The following is a 15,811-nucleotide window of genomic DNA, read 5'->3' on the forward strand; positions in this document are numbered from 1 at the left end:
TCCAAAAGAAAACACCTTACTAATTTAGATGAGATGATAGCTTTTCTGCATCAGGAACTACAACGCAATGGATAGATGCAAGTATATCGCTGGTTACGTCTGTGCCATTTTTGTCGCGTATATTTGCCACTTTAAATCTGATGAATCTGCAACTTTTTTCTCCTAGATTTGCCACTTTAAATCTGATAATTCTGTGACTTTATTATCCTAGATTTGCCACTTTTAATCTAAGAAATTAGTTCCTTTTTTTCATGAAGATTTGCCACTTTTAATCTCATAATTCTGTATTTTTTTTCTCCTAGATTTGCCATTTTAATCTCATTAAAAAAAATTCTAGGACTAAAATCAATAATTTTTTTCTTACAGGCGAGATATAATTTAAAGTGCTCCATGCACTCTAATCAAAAGGTTATATTGTGTTAGAAAGTCATGTAACATTACTGTCACGTCATTTTTGGGGGCGCTAGGAATGCATTTTAATTGAGATTGAGGTTAATCTGCCATTAGTGTCAGCACATTAGTGCCAATTAAAACACATTTCTAGCCAGAAAAAAAGTACACAGTATAACCTTGAATGCATGCAGACACGTGCCTTGAAGAAGAACACATTATTTGATTTTAGTCATATTTACACCAGCCTCTTTCGGCCAAAAGACTATTACAAACACTTGAAAAAAGTTTTTTTTCACATGCTGAAATGATTTTTCAGGAGATTAAAGAAAAGTCACTATGAACAAGCATCATTGCAAAACTTTCTTTTCACCTCACAATACTTATTTCACCTGTTACAAAAAAAGGAAAGTAAATGACACAGGAGAGAAAACAATTTAGATCAGACTTCACTTGCCTCTCAGGGCTTCTGTAAAGGTCAGACATTCTCTTGTGGATAGAAACCTTAAAATGTAATCTATATATACAGTTTGCCAGAAAAAGCTACATGTTCTTTGTTTTTTGTTACCTGATCCCATCTCATCACTCCCCAGGTAAGAGCTGTTACTTCGCACACTGGTGTAGGACAGGACTGAATCTCTGTTGCTGTTGCATTCGCTGTAATAAAACACACAAGCACACACACACACACACACACACACACGCACACACAAACACACAAATGCACACAGTTAAAATGCATAATAAAGCAAAGGGTTCATTCCGTTCTTAAACCACAGAGAGGATTTGGAAAGCTGCGTCTTGTAATTAAGCTGCCAAATAATCCTTCTGATTGTAAATGCCTTTTCTGATTTACAGTATGTGAGACCAAAGGTAATTAAACGTTTCTCACAGCAACAACCGCCACTGCTTTACACAGAGAAGCATTCAGTTAGCTTCCGCTGCATGCTTTACATTTGACTTGATAACAAATGTATGCATTTGACTAACCCTAACCCCAAACTGGAGAAAGCTCATGTATTTACACAGATACATTTATGAACTGTTGTTCTTTGCAGCACTGTCAGGAACATCAGTTGTGTGCAGAGAACTTCAACCTGCCTGAGACAGTTTTGTAAAACAGCATACTCTGGTATTTATAGTTATACGTCTACGTGATTAGACATGATTACCGGTAGCATGTGGAAGATTTATGTGCCTCAAATTATACATTGCGTCAAGTGAGCACGCTCACCATCCCCTCAAAGGAGCTCTGAGTGATTCACTCGCTGAATTACCATGACAAATGACCTACGAGTGACTACCAGCTACAAAACGCTACAACACTGGCTTTGTCTTGCTTTGCTATTACCCAACTTGGCTAGATGACAATGTGGGGGAGTAGGGGGTGGATATCACCTGCCGGGTTATTCTGTGGTCCCGAATGTGTGTGAGAATGTGTGTTTGTGGTGGTAAGGGGGGATTGGCTACCTCTGGGCTGCAACAATTATGGGGAAAGAGTCAATATAACCATATTTTAGAGGTTTGGCTTAAATCGCTGCTGTTGCTGGCTTTTATTCACACACACTGTGTTACACTCAAACTAATGTGTGTATGCACTAGTAAATCCAAGTTTTTTTTGTCTTTGTACTCTTTCCCTCCATCCACTCACAAGCTAATCACACTTTACTCACCTCCTCCCATTGCTTTTCTCTCTATTTGTTGCCTAATAAACACACAATTCCCTCTCTCCCAATGTGTCCTGTATTATTCCCCTTCTGGCTATCTGCTTCTGCATGGGTAGTTGTGATTTTCATACACACTCTCTGTCACACACACACGCGCACACACACACACACACAAGGTGGTTTCTAAATTTAGCCACACACCTCCTGCCAAAAGTGTGAGCACCACTGTGACAATTATCCTGCTTGTAGTAGCGGATCTGGCTTAAACTGAAACCACACACACACAAGGTCCTATTCACACTGATAATTAAATATATACTGTGTGATGTATTAATTTGCATACTGTCTATATGCCGTATTCACACTGGGAAAATGACAAATTAAGGATAGTAAGAATGCCAATGTGCATACTAAAACCACTTCATATTGAGATGCTGTTCCACAATGCAAAGCACATTTACAACTGAGAAGCTATTCAGCTGATAAAATGGTTAAGAACATTTCAAGGGTCCTCTACATTTCATGGATAAAAGTTTGAAAATTTTTCATGACTTTTCAAGGACCCATAATAACATTTCCAGTACTATGATGCTGCAATTCTGAAAATCCAGCAAAAAAAACAAACAGTTTTTCTGACTGTTTTTCTGTTGGCCCGAAACATTCTCTTTGCCCGGTGTCTCGTTCTTAGTCGATTTATTCTTCGCTCCTCTCCCACTCGACATTTTGTAGTGATACACGTAATTTAGACTAGAATAGTTTCTGAATTGTAGGATATTTCGTTATTTATTTATATTTATCGGACTTTTAAGACGAAGCTCAGAACTACATGCGCATCACGCCTGGGCAGCCACCGGAAGTCCTATCTTCTACATTTATATTAAACATCAGATAAATTAATTCTTAATGCATTGCCAGTTCAAAAAGGGGGGAGATAGAATGTGAGAGAATGTAGGGGGGAAAGTATGTGACAATAAACAAAAAGGTTACGCATTAATGCATATTAATGATCAATTCCATGACTTTTCCAGGTTTTCCAAACCCAGACATTTGGATGTTGGTGCGACAGCTAAATGGGCATCTCTAAAAAAAAAAAAGTAATAATTGAGACAAATTTAACTTGAATTGATGGTGTTTAAGCTTGAATGTTTATATATATGGAAATGAAGGTTCACACAGTGTCAGAAAGTGTCACGTCTTGAACAAGCTGTTTTGCCTAAAGAAGAAGAAAGAAAAATGACTGACTGTATGGGATTGATTTTGAGAAGGCCCTTGCTTAAGGAAACAGAGGAGATGAATAGCACTATTAGAAAGTGTTAAGCGAGGAAGGAACATCAGTCACAGGTTGTCACACGAGATGAATCCTGATGCCTGGAGGAAACTGTAAACGGTTTCAGCTGGATCTGGACACACTCTACATACAGCATGTCTAAATACAAGACAAAAGGTCCTCACAGGGTCACACACACACACACACACACACACACACACACACACACACACACACAGACAAGATTTACGACAGACACAATGTACCAGAACAAAAACCACTTGATGAGGAAATTCTTCACACAATCTCAATTATTTCTTTATATGTTTCTATCTGTGACCCCCTGCGTCTGTCTGTCTGTCCTAATGTCCTCACATTATGTTCCTCACACACTACTCGGCCAGTGACCTCCGACTGTTGTGGCCTGTCACCACCTCAGGCTTTGATGTCTGGTTCTCTCAGCGAGACTAAAAAAAATGAAACAGTAGCATTTTTCACAAAATTTCACAAGTGGGATGATTCATCTATTTCCACTGTCCAGCCCTATACTGCTACCTTGAACCGTTTTTTTTTCCTCCACTGGGCTTCAAATCCCTGAGTAAACACCTCATGGCATGTGTGTGTGTGTGTGTGTCTGTCAGTGTGTGTGTGCACCACATATACAACAGCCTGCTTTTCCTTTACATTTTATTGCAATGAGGTAGTCACGTTTCACATGGCGTGGCCGGGGCCTTAATGACAGAGTGGGTGAGGAGGCCGCGCCCCAAACATTTGGCTCTATTATACACCAGCCCACCACACCAACAACCAATAACTACATCTTAGTGGGTGGTGGAGGGTGGGGCTCAGTGGAGCACTGCCCAGTGAACCGTGCACACACAAAACACACTCTCACACACACACACACACACACTGAAACATCTGAATGAACTCGCAACAAGCAAATGACATAACCAGATCTGACCGAAACATTTTGAAGTCATTTTTAGCCCTGGATCTCAAGTTAAAATGCCGACATCTGGAACGAATTTTAGCCTCCATAAGGAGGGAAATGAGCATTATGGGTTTGTAGAGTAAAGAGGGAGTTTGGATGTTGTTCATGCTTTATAGAGTTCACAGTTAAAAATCCAGGTGTGACACAAGAGTGTTTCCTTTCTTATGTTTTATAATGGTGCTGCCATTAAAGATGAATATAGATTTTTTTTTTATAGATTTTACAATGGACCGCCCTCTATACCAGGCAGCTTAGTGAGAAAATATGATTCTCAACTATTATTACTTTCTAAGCTACCATGGTCTCATATATCTGATTTATTTGTGACACTGTCTTCATCCATTACCTGTACGAGTCTCTGTAGCTCATCGTGTCATGACCCGAGTCCTCCTGGTCCTCCTCGTTCACCTTGAAGCAGACTCTTTTAATGCCGCCCTGCTCCACTTTGTCCTGGTCGCAGCCGTCCTCGCAGGGGGCCAGAGAGGGCGGCTGAGTGGGCTCGTACACCGGAGGCTCCCCACCCTCTCCTTGGAGTTGTGTGGGCTCGGTGATAGACGACAAGAGGCTGAAGGGAAAAAAATATTAGTATTCTTAACACATTTAAAGGGGACATATCATGCTCATTTCATAAGTCATACTATTTGGGGTTTCTACTTGAACGTGTTTCCATGCTTTTATGTTGTAAAAACACATTTATTTTGCTCTGTTTTAGTGTCTGTCTCTTTAAGACACCCTTCAAAAGAAGCCCAGTCTTCTCTGATTGGCCAGATACTTTGTGCATGAGTTCAACTATGTGATTACATTTGGGAGGCAGCCTTGCAGTGACTCGTTATTATTGCACCAAGAATGTGATGTCATATTTACAGATCCTTTCTAGCCATTACCCAGCATCTCTGCACCATCATTGCAGCCAAGGAATGACCATTTCTGAGTACAGGCTGTGTGCATTTCTCTATGGAGTTTTCATACTTTCTGGTTTATTTATATAGTACCTACACTCCTTATAATCAAAAAATAGACATGGATATCATACTTTTTATAATATGTAATCCTACCAAAATACGGCAAATTTTAAGCACATAATACAATATATTCTGAAAAAGTTGGGAGGCTGTGAAAAATGTAGTAATAATAATAATAATAATAATAATAATAATAATACAACATTTTATTTATAGGCACCTTTCTTACCACTCAAGGTCACTGTACAGTGTCAGAGTCAAATAGATAAAAACATATTTTTAAATATATACACTCTTTCATTCGGTTTGTGTTTATTCTTTATACAGTGTCACAATTTTTGGGGAATCTGGGTTGTATTTTTAGCTCTAGAGACATAAAGTATATCACAGTTAAATCCTTTAAATAGGACACTATAATACTATTATAATACGTTCTGCACAGACGCCTTCACGTCTATTCAGCCACACTGTCACACCCCTTCCTCGGCACAGACACACAATATGTGTCTCTTTCTCTTGATGTTATCCTGGCCTCACTCCCTGTTCCTGTACTGAGCCCAGCCCATAAATATTTTGGGCCTGAAGAATGTTCCTTTTGTAAATCCTCAGCTTTAAACAAGGCAAAAGGGCAGACAGACAAAGAGAGGCTGACGAACAGCCTCAGGAGGCTGCTGTGGGGATAACAGCTCCCAGCTTCTTATGCACAGATCTCTAAATGTCAGCGTGAAGGCTACAAAAATAGTCTACTCACATATAAACACACAGTGCAATGCCAATATTTGATGAAAATATATTTTCTGAATGGATATGAGTAAACACTTTTCTTTTCATTTGATGGATGATGCTTGTCATGGGGGCAGAGATAAGAGATTTATATGAAACGGCAACAAAGAAATGCCATTCTAATATATTCCTATTAAAAGGAGTGAGGATTAAATTTGAACACTTACACGTCTATCTGAGCGACGTACTGCTTCATCTCCCTGACAGCAACATCCAGGCGGCTGTATAAGTGAATGTAGGCATCCTGGGTCTCTGTGTCTTCCTGTTTGAGCAGGAAGCTCAGACCTCCTTCCCCGTGGTTGCTTCGCCGACTGTCATTCAACCCCTCGCTTCCATCCACGCTGTCCTCCAGGCTGCCGTCAGCATCGTCACCTTCAAGGCCAGAGCAGTTCCAGGAAGGAGCGCCCATGCTTGTGACACAGTGCTGGGTGTGGGACATGGGGTTCAGTTGTGCTATAAGACAGGATGGAGAGGAGAGGAGAGGAGAGGAGAGGAGAGGAGAGGAGAGGAGAGGAGAGGAGAGGAGAGGAGAGGAGAGAAAAGAAAAACACGTTTACACTTGGTGAATGAAACAGACTTCAATCTCAGACAATTATATCTACCCCAGATGTTCAAAACCCTATGAAGTAACACAGTTGTCTGTTCTCCATTTAGACTCAATGAAAAACAACTTCTTAAAGGGCACTTATGCAACTGATATGCACAGCAAGAGAGAGCAGGATGCAAAACTGTTTACTCTGGGTGAATGCCAAACTAAGCTGCAACAACCCGAGACATCCCAACACTGTAGACAGATCAAGTTCTTGAAGTGAACTCAGGGTGTGTACTATTAGTACACAGCAAAGAGAAGGAGGGAATGTTGTATTATAGCTTGTGTAATAAGCCAAGTTAATTAATTCTGTTTCTAGTACAAACTAAGGACTAGTGACTGTCACTAGAGAAAACAGCGTCTCTATCACTGTTGGCTGGTTGAGCCGGCAAAACACTGAAAAGCACCAGAGTGGAACATCTCGTCAGTACAACTGCGAGGCAGATGTGTGACCTGCAGCTGCTGCAGAGAGGAAAGACGAGGCATCCTGGAACAGAGACAGCAGTGCTCTATAAAGAGCGTATACAGTTATTTAAGAGTATTTAAGCACTTTTCAAGCACTTTCAAGGTACCAAAACCAATATTTTGCAGACTTTCAAAGCCTTTCAGAGCCTCAAAGCTGCATCTGTTTACATCCGACCACATTAAGCCTATATTAGGCCTTCTGTATTTTTTTCCATATGATATATGTCATATACCACTTATACTATGCTGTGTATTTCTCTGCATATATTTAAATATATTTATTCATTTTTGTTCATACTACTACATGCAGCAACCTATTTAACCTATTTAACATGCTAAAATATATTTTCTCCAATGTGCAATATCTGTAAAATGTAAAGTACTTTCAGGAAACAAACAAACACAAAAAATATATATTAATACCAAATGCCAAATAGCAGAAATGTATGTATATAATGTGTAATGTATGTATGTACATGTCTTATTTTTTATATTCTTTATTCTGTTTTCTATATCTATGTGTCTGTACCTTGAGCTGCTGTGACAACTAAATTTCCCCACTGCAGGATAAATAAAGTCATATCTTATCTTTTTCACTACATCTAAATGGTTCCTATAGATGTAAATTGTGTCTGAATTAATTTATATTTATACCCACAGCAATCAATGTATATTGACACTTTGTTTTTGACATATTTCATATTACAGAAAGTACAGAAACATCATTATCAGATTATCCCGGCAGAATATTTACAACAAAAATGTTTAGTGCTCATGGCTTTTACAATCAAATTAAATCAAATCAAATAGCCTTTGTTGTCATTATATAGTCAACTATCAACAATATATTGTTGATAGTTGACTAGAGCCTGAAGACTCTAAATTAATGTCCATCTGCGTCATGATAAAGTCAAGCCATATAAACAGAAGACATGATAATTATTTCTGTATCGAAGGATAAAGAATTTCTTCCTGAAGTTATTCTGTGGCGACATTCCATTCCATTCCAAACCTCTCACTCTCCCTTTCCTACCCCTTCAGTGAAAGACAGACATTCCTGCGCTGCCTCGAGGCTCCGTCTTTGCTGACATCATTGCTTCACTTCTCATGTCAATAACATGGGTATGGCCTGGGGCTAATGGAGTCTTAATGGCAAACCACTCATCTAATTTACTACGGGAATCCTTGTTGAGACCTTATGGCTACTGTGGGAGGCTGGGGCTGACATTCCCTTCTCCGTGCTGCGGGATTTAAACGCTCACGGAGGGTAATTAGTCAAAATGATCACTGAGCTGGTGTTAAGTGGGTTAAGCTGAAGGGGATGGATCTCAGTGAAGCTTAAGTTTAAGCAGTGGATATGTGTCGGAGATTGTTCAAATATTATTGGATGGAGGTCCCAGGTCTTCTGCGTCTTGGTTATGGCCAGAAAGGATTCATCCATAGTTTAGAACTTTCTTCAACTACAGACTTTTTTAGACCATCCTTGTTTTCTTCAAGTTCTTGTTCATTTTAATGCCTGGTACAACTTAAGGTACATTTGTTTGGACAAATATAATGATAACAACAAAAATAGAGTTTAAGAGTTTAATTTAAGAGCTGATATTTAGCCATTTTCCATGGTTTTCTTGATAATGATTTTAGTTATTACCAAAAAAAACATGGAAAATGGCTAGATATCAGCTCTTAAATTAAACTCCTATGAGCTATTTTTGTTGTTATCATTATATTTGTCCAAATAAATGTTCCCTTAGTCATACCAGGCATTAAAATGAACAAGAAATTTAAGAAAACAATGGTCTAAATATGTGGTCTAAACAATGGTTTTTACATGATTGTATGTGCTTACATGCAGCAGGCAGCCTTGCAGTGACTAGTTATATCATTGCACCAATAATGTGATGTCATATTTACACAAGACGGATCCTTTCCAGCCATAACCCAGCATCTATGCATAATCATTGCAGCCGGGGAATGACTGTTTCTGAGTACAGGCTATGTGCATTTCTCCGTGGATCAACAGTTTTCATACTTTGTGGTTATTTATATAGTACCTACACTCCTTATAATCAAGAAAAGACATGCATATCATACTTTATATAACATGTGATCCTACCGAAATATGGCTAATGCTGTGTTGCTTACAGCACACTTTTAGCAGATATTACAATATATTTTTAGTCTATATTTTTAGCATTTTTAAATGTTACAACCCCTATGTGTTGGAAATTGTTCAAATTTGGATGGAGGTATATAGGTGCATCTCAATAAATTCCTCTAATTATAATGATTATGGCTTACATTTAATGAAGACGTAAAATTCAGTGTCTCAAAAAAATGTGAATATTACAAAAGACCAATTTTAAAAAGTATGTTTAATGTGGAAATGTTGGCCTCTGAAAAGTATGTCCATCTATATGCACTCAATACTTGGTAGGGGCTATTTGACTTGAACTACTGGAAATGGACTTCATCATATTCTAATTTCTAATATATTGAGATACACCTCTATGTGTGTGTGTGTCGTTGTATCTACCTTGGTCGGGATCCAGGCCGAACAGGGAGTTCTTGCGCCCGAAGCGGATGCTGAAAGTCCTGCCAGCATTGGTGGTGCACTTTGGGTAAGACACCTGCATGAAGTTGATGTGGCAGTTGGTGGGAACAAAGTCCATGCAGCCCAGTTGGTGAGGTCGGGCCCCGGCCTGCCTGAAGGACGGCCAAGCCTTGTTCCTCAGCTCCGAAGAAAACTGGGTGAAAAACAGGACACAGGACACAAGCTGCATGACTGACAGCTCTAACATTTGCAGATTGTGTATAATACAATGATTTTCACTTTAGCCATCGAGGTAGAGTCGCTGACGAGGGGAAACATGCTACAGTGGCAAAACATTTACGTTAGGAGAAATGGGCTGGAGCTTCAAAAATGATGACAATCAGAAACAGAAATCCATTATAAATACAACAATCTAAGTGTACTGCAAAGGAAAAAACGCTGCAGAAAGCCAAAACAAAAACATTAACAACAAACACACGCTGTAAATACAGGAATGATGCAAAGCCAATAAAAACAACACAAAATGGTAGGCATTCTTTTTTTATATTTGGCCGATTAACTTCACTTCTCTTCCCTCTCGCAGACAGAAATAAAAAATGCATTACGCTATGTAATATTCTTCAAGTTTAGAACAGACTTCCCATTAGTTGAACAGCTTATTCTTGCTGTCTTGAGTAACAAAACTTGAGTAACAAAAAAAATTAAAGCTGTGAAGTGCACAGAGATGAGCTGTATTTCCCCATGTGTTCAAATATTTTATCATATTTATGAGTGTTAATAGATCCATAATAAAGGCACCTATTTTCCTCCCAAAAAGTTTCTCTAAGCACTAAAAAGCATGACTGTAAGTAGCTCTATTCATCTGTAAAAAAAAATTTGGGATATATGTGAGGAAACTGGTAAGAAGTGTTTTCAAGTTTTTATGAATAAACTGGGGATATTTCTGTTTGTAACAATTGGACAGTCTGATGTCTGTGTGTAGAAGTTTTAGTACCTGCTGGTAGCTGCTGATTCGCCGTCCAATACTCCCCAGCTTGGTCTCGCAGATTTGTCTGAACTCGAACTGAGGCATGGTGACGACTCGGTCGCTCTGGGAGATGAGCTGGCTGCAGTTACGAACAAACAGGCTGTCATCACCAGAAAACGCCTCCAGGATCTGTAGAGATGAGAAGAAACATTGGTAAAGATGGATCACTTCTACAATAAAAGTTTAGAAACCTGATTAGGTTGATTACAAGCGGAGTAAAAATAGCATTCCTAGCAGCAACAGCAGCAGCAGCAGCAGCAAGAGTGTTTTTCATTTCATTAAACATTCAGCTCTCCAATACTAACAACTGAAACCACCACCAAGGCCAAAAAACCCTTTTGTTGTTTTCAGATCCTGTCATAATAGTGAAAGTTGAACAAATACTAGTGACCTACAAACTGGTGAACAGCCAGATGTGATACTGAGCTGAGAACCAGTGGTGGAATGGAAGTACATTTACTCAAGTACTGTACTTAAGTACAATTTTGAGGTACTTGTACTTTACTTGAGTACTTATATTTTGTAACTTTATACTTCTACTTCACTACATTTTGAGGCAGATATTGTACTTTTTACTCCACAACATTTAGCTGACAGGTTTAGTTACTTGACAGGTGGAGATTTAACATAAAAAAACATGATAAATTAAAAGCTATTATACATTTTTTTCTAATTAAAACTAATAACAGTATATTAAGTAGTTAAAATAAGCCCTGTCTTTGCAAAATTAAAAGACTTATTACATGAATGCATCAATATAAATAATGTAATAATATATATTTTAATATATAAAACAATCTAAGTGGGTACAAGTACTTTTACTTTTGATACTTTAAATACATTTTGAAGCTGATACTTTTGTACTTTTACATCAGTAAGTTTTGAATGCAGGACTTTTACTTGTAGTGGAGTCATTTCACAGTGTGGTATATGAACTAAAAGTGGCATAACACGATATTTAGCTACAAACGGATAAAAGCATGACTTATAGCCCTGTGGTGCAATCTCTCCTCTCAGACTTTTTACTCAAGCAGGGCTCATAGGACAGGAGTTTCTGGACGGTTTACACTCATTACTTTAAGATGATCACACTCACACATTCTCCCATAACTACCTTAGCAGTGAGGCTGAAGCAGCCTTTGGGCTGCACCATCTTCTCCAGGACGTGGCTCTTGATTCCTGCAGTGCTGACGTATTCATAGACCACACCGTGCTCCAGATGGACATTATCTACCGTCATGCTGACGAGAGGCAGCTCATCACAGAGGGACAGTCTGCCCAGCCGGTGGTCTGTGGAGCACAATTGTCAGTATTTGAATAACAAGAAAAAAAGGCAAACTATAGTATGTCGTTTCTTGGCAAAAATGGTCCAATTTTGAAATGCCTAAAAATGTTAAAAATGACCTTATTATAGTTTGCGGATACATATTATCATATAATTCATGCAGAAATGACAGAAAAACACCATATTTTAGGATGTCCAAAAAAAAGTTGTTTTTGTCAAAAAATTAAAAAAAATTTAAAATGCCTAAGAAATGTAAAAAATTACCCTATTATAGTCACATGATCTTATAGATAAATTTAAAAGCATAATTTATCCAAAATTTTGAGGGAAAAAAGTCATTCTATAGTATTGTCATTTTTTGTCAAAAGTTGTCAAATTTTGAAATTATAATTTATTTATTAAATTAATATTTATAATTTTTAAAATGTAAAAAAATGTTTTTTAAAAAATCCCCTAATATAGTCTGTTGATACAAAGTATCACATAATTTATCCAGAAATGACAGAAACACCATACTATGGGATGTCCAAAAATGACAATGAATAAATAGAATCACTTCTGAATGCATGCATTTGTACTTATTTAAGACGAGCATTTATTTACAAAATAAAGAATATATTTGATATGTGAATATATTTGATATGTGCCATTTAAAAAGCTTTGTGAGTTCAGAAAAAAAAACAGAAAGAGAAATACTTTTTCCAGAGGTAGGCCTAAAATGTTATAGGCACATTAAAACCTCCAAAGCTTTGGAAAGACAAATACTGATATTATGAATCCAGATGCAGAGGTACACAGCGTCCTGCACATTCATCAAGTACTTAGCCTGCTGCACTGTAAGAAAAATAGCTCACTTATTGTTCAGACACTGCCACAGTGTTACTAGCTGATGTAACTGCCTGTTTTTCAGAATTTTCCATATTTAGGGCAAAATTATCTCTTGCTGTGGCCACGTTTTCCTGACACAATTGCAATGACCGATCTCAAAAGGTCATCTGAAAACACTTCAGGCTTAAACATAATGTTCTGATGTAATGTTTTTGGCAGCAAACTTTTTTTTTTTTTTAAACATCAAGCCTGCAATTACATTACAGCAAGGTCTTTATAGTTATATAAGTAGAACTATATATAGTAGTAGCAATTATATAACTATGACATCTAAAACTAAACTAAAGACTAAAACTAGGTGTTAAAAACAATTAATTTAACTGGAATAAAAATATCAACCAGTCTGTACACTTCAAAACTACTTAAAAAAAAACAATCTGAAAAATGTTGTTGATTGTAGTCTGTCAATTAAACATAGAAAGCATGAAGAGGCATATGGTGCACATGTTTATTGAGGAATAAAAAAACTAATAATGAAACTAATAAACAAATAAACAAATAAAAATGTATAAACAATAAACAATACTCAGGAAACAAACTGATACTAAACTGAGCAAGAAACAAAAAAATAATGAAAAATAAATAAATAAAGATAAAATCTAATGAAAAAATACAAAACTATAATAACTAAGCCTCTGTAAATGCTAACTGATGGGCCAGAAAATAACTTGAATGAAAATAAAATATATGCAATAATTATAATAATAAATTGTGATTCTTGAATAAATCAGAATTTACTTTTTTAATGAGGAAAACTAACAGAAAAACCTTTTCTCAAGCACAAAAAGGACATTTTTGGGATGTGACCTGAACTTGTTTCACCTGTTCCGTTGGTGCCGTTCTCCTCCTCGTGGTCCGAGCCGTTCTCCACTGGATACGGACTGAACGGACTCTCCTCCTTCTCACTGGCACCTCTTTCTCTTTGAAGCTCTTCCACATCCTCAAATGCACGATACACCCACTGACACTGAGGGAGGCATAAAGTATTATTTTAACCTATGTGTAGTCTTAACATTCTGTATAGTTGCCTTGTCTTAAGGTATAAAATGAGCCCCTGTTATTAATTTCTTTGAATTACAAACCTCAAATACTATTTTTCATAAAAAAACTTTCTCTCATGTGTCAATAACTTTGTAAATATCAGAGTTTTCTGTCTAAACAGGTCAGAAAAATGGAAGTGAAACAATGAGAAACTTGAACTTCTTTGGCGTTATAGTTTGATTGTCTTATACAGGTGCATCTCAATGAATTAGAATATCATGGATATCATTTTCCAGTAGTTCAAGTCAAATAGCCCCAACCAAGTATTGGGTGCATATAGATGGACATACTTTTCAGAGGCAAACATTTCCATATTAAACTTCTTTTGTAATATAATTTTTTTTTTGAGACACTGAATTTTAAGTCTTCATTAAATGTAAGCCATAATCATTATAATTAGAAGAAATTAAATAAATTAAGACATGAAACGTTTCATTCTGTGTGTAATGGATCTATATAATGTGTTATTTCCACTTTTTTAATTTAATTACTCACATAAATAAACTTTTCTATGATATTCTAATTTATTGAGACGCACTTGAATATACGGTATAAGGAAATTGGCAACAAAATACTTGTCTTTTCCCAATTTTTTGAATCATTGCCCCCAACCATAAAGTGTATAAACAACAGTAAGTAAGATAAAACATTTCAACCAATTTTCATATTTCAAAAAGAAAAGATAATTTAGGTTGTTTTTTTCTGCTGTTCAACATAGTCACGGGTCAATTTTGACTAAGGGTTAATGTGCAAATTAACCATAATTTTAATTTAAATGAAGAACTGAGCAAAGGAAGAAGCAAGTGAGAAGTGAAGTATGGGTGAGATAAAGGGACAGAGCCTGAAAGAGAAAGCATGCTTATGCTCAAGAATATTATTTTTTTATTTAAGTTCTAAATGTGGCTGCACATTACACACAGCATCTGAAGGAAATAATCTGAAGTATTTCTTCATAGCCTGTGGACACTTTTCACCTGACAAGGTAATCAGATCTGATTGCACCGCCCCAAAACTCTGCAGTGCAGTCAGCCACATTGACAACATCCTTGTAATTTATCCTGCTGCTAAGCGAACCGGCAAACATTTTTATTTACTGGAACAAGCCCAACAACAAGGCTGCTCAGCTAAGGCCTGTTGAAGGGGATTTGCGGGAAGAGTAGGCCAGTCTAAATAAAACAAAACAATGTGCTTGACACAGAAAGGAGGACATCCTACTCTGACTGCAGCCCTGTGAAAGTTTGAAGGTTACAGTGGTGGAATGTAACTAAGTATATTTACTCAAGTACTGTACTTAAGTACAATTTTGAGGCATGTGTACTTTACTTGAGTATTTCCATTTTATGCAACTTTATACTTCTACTCCACTACATTTTGAGGCAAATATTGTATTTTTACTCCACTACATTTAGCTGCCAAGTTTAGTTACTTTTCAGGTCAAGATTTAACATAAAAACATGATCAATTTAACGTGATTAGATATTTGTTTTTAATTAAACCTCATAACAGTATATTAAGTAGTTAAAATGAGCTTTATCTATACAAAATTAAAATGATGCTTACAAAAATGCATCAATGCAAATAATCTAATAATATATTTGGCATATATGAAAGAATCTGAGTGGGTCCATTCTGCATAAAGAGTACTTTTACTTTTGATACTTTAAGTACATTTTGATGCTGATACTTTTGTACTTTTACTCAAGTACATTTTGAAAGCAGGATTTTAACTTGTAGTGGAGTAATTTTGCAGTTTGGTATTAGTACTTTTACTTACTAAAGGATCTGAACACTTTTTCCACCACTGGAAGGTCGGCCATGTAGAATGGAGTTTAAATACTAGTACATTTTTTTCTTTAAAACAGAATTAAGTCGAAACAATCTTATCAGCAGGAAAATATAAAA

At 36.9% G+C, this 15,811-nt stretch overlaps 1 protein-coding gene across 2 annotated transcripts in view; it reads right to left on the bottom strand.

Moving 5' to 3' along the window:
* The window catches only part of prex1 (phosphatidylinositol-3,4,5-trisphosphate-dependent Rac exchange factor 1), a 124,654-nt gene that overhangs the window by 17,581 nt on the left and 91,262 nt on the right, over positions 1–15,811 (bottom strand). For both annotated transcript variants that reach the window (XM_059332697.1, XM_059332696.1), the window contains exons 21-27: positions 13,691–13,835; positions 11,810–11,985; positions 10,663–10,824; positions 9,651–9,861; positions 6,231–6,516; positions 4,665–4,883; positions 959–1,047 (exon numbers count right to left, since the gene is read on the bottom strand). In XM_059332697.1, coding sequence (XP_059188680.1) covers positions 959–1,047; positions 4,665–4,883; positions 6,231–6,516; positions 9,651–9,861; positions 10,663–10,824; positions 11,810–11,985; positions 13,691–13,835 — 1,288 coding nt within the window. The remainder of the gene's footprint in view (positions 1–958; positions 1,048–4,664; positions 4,884–6,230; positions 6,517–9,650; positions 9,862–10,662; positions 10,825–11,809; positions 11,986–13,690; positions 13,836–15,811) is intronic.

This window comes from Centropristis striata, chromosome 5 (genome assembly GCF_030273125.1).
Source record: "Centropristis striata isolate RG_2023a ecotype Rhode Island chromosome 5, C.striata_1.0, whole genome shotgun sequence".
In the NCBI taxonomy this organism is placed as follows: domain Eukaryota; kingdom Metazoa; phylum Chordata; class Actinopteri; order Perciformes; family Serranidae; genus Centropristis; species Centropristis striata.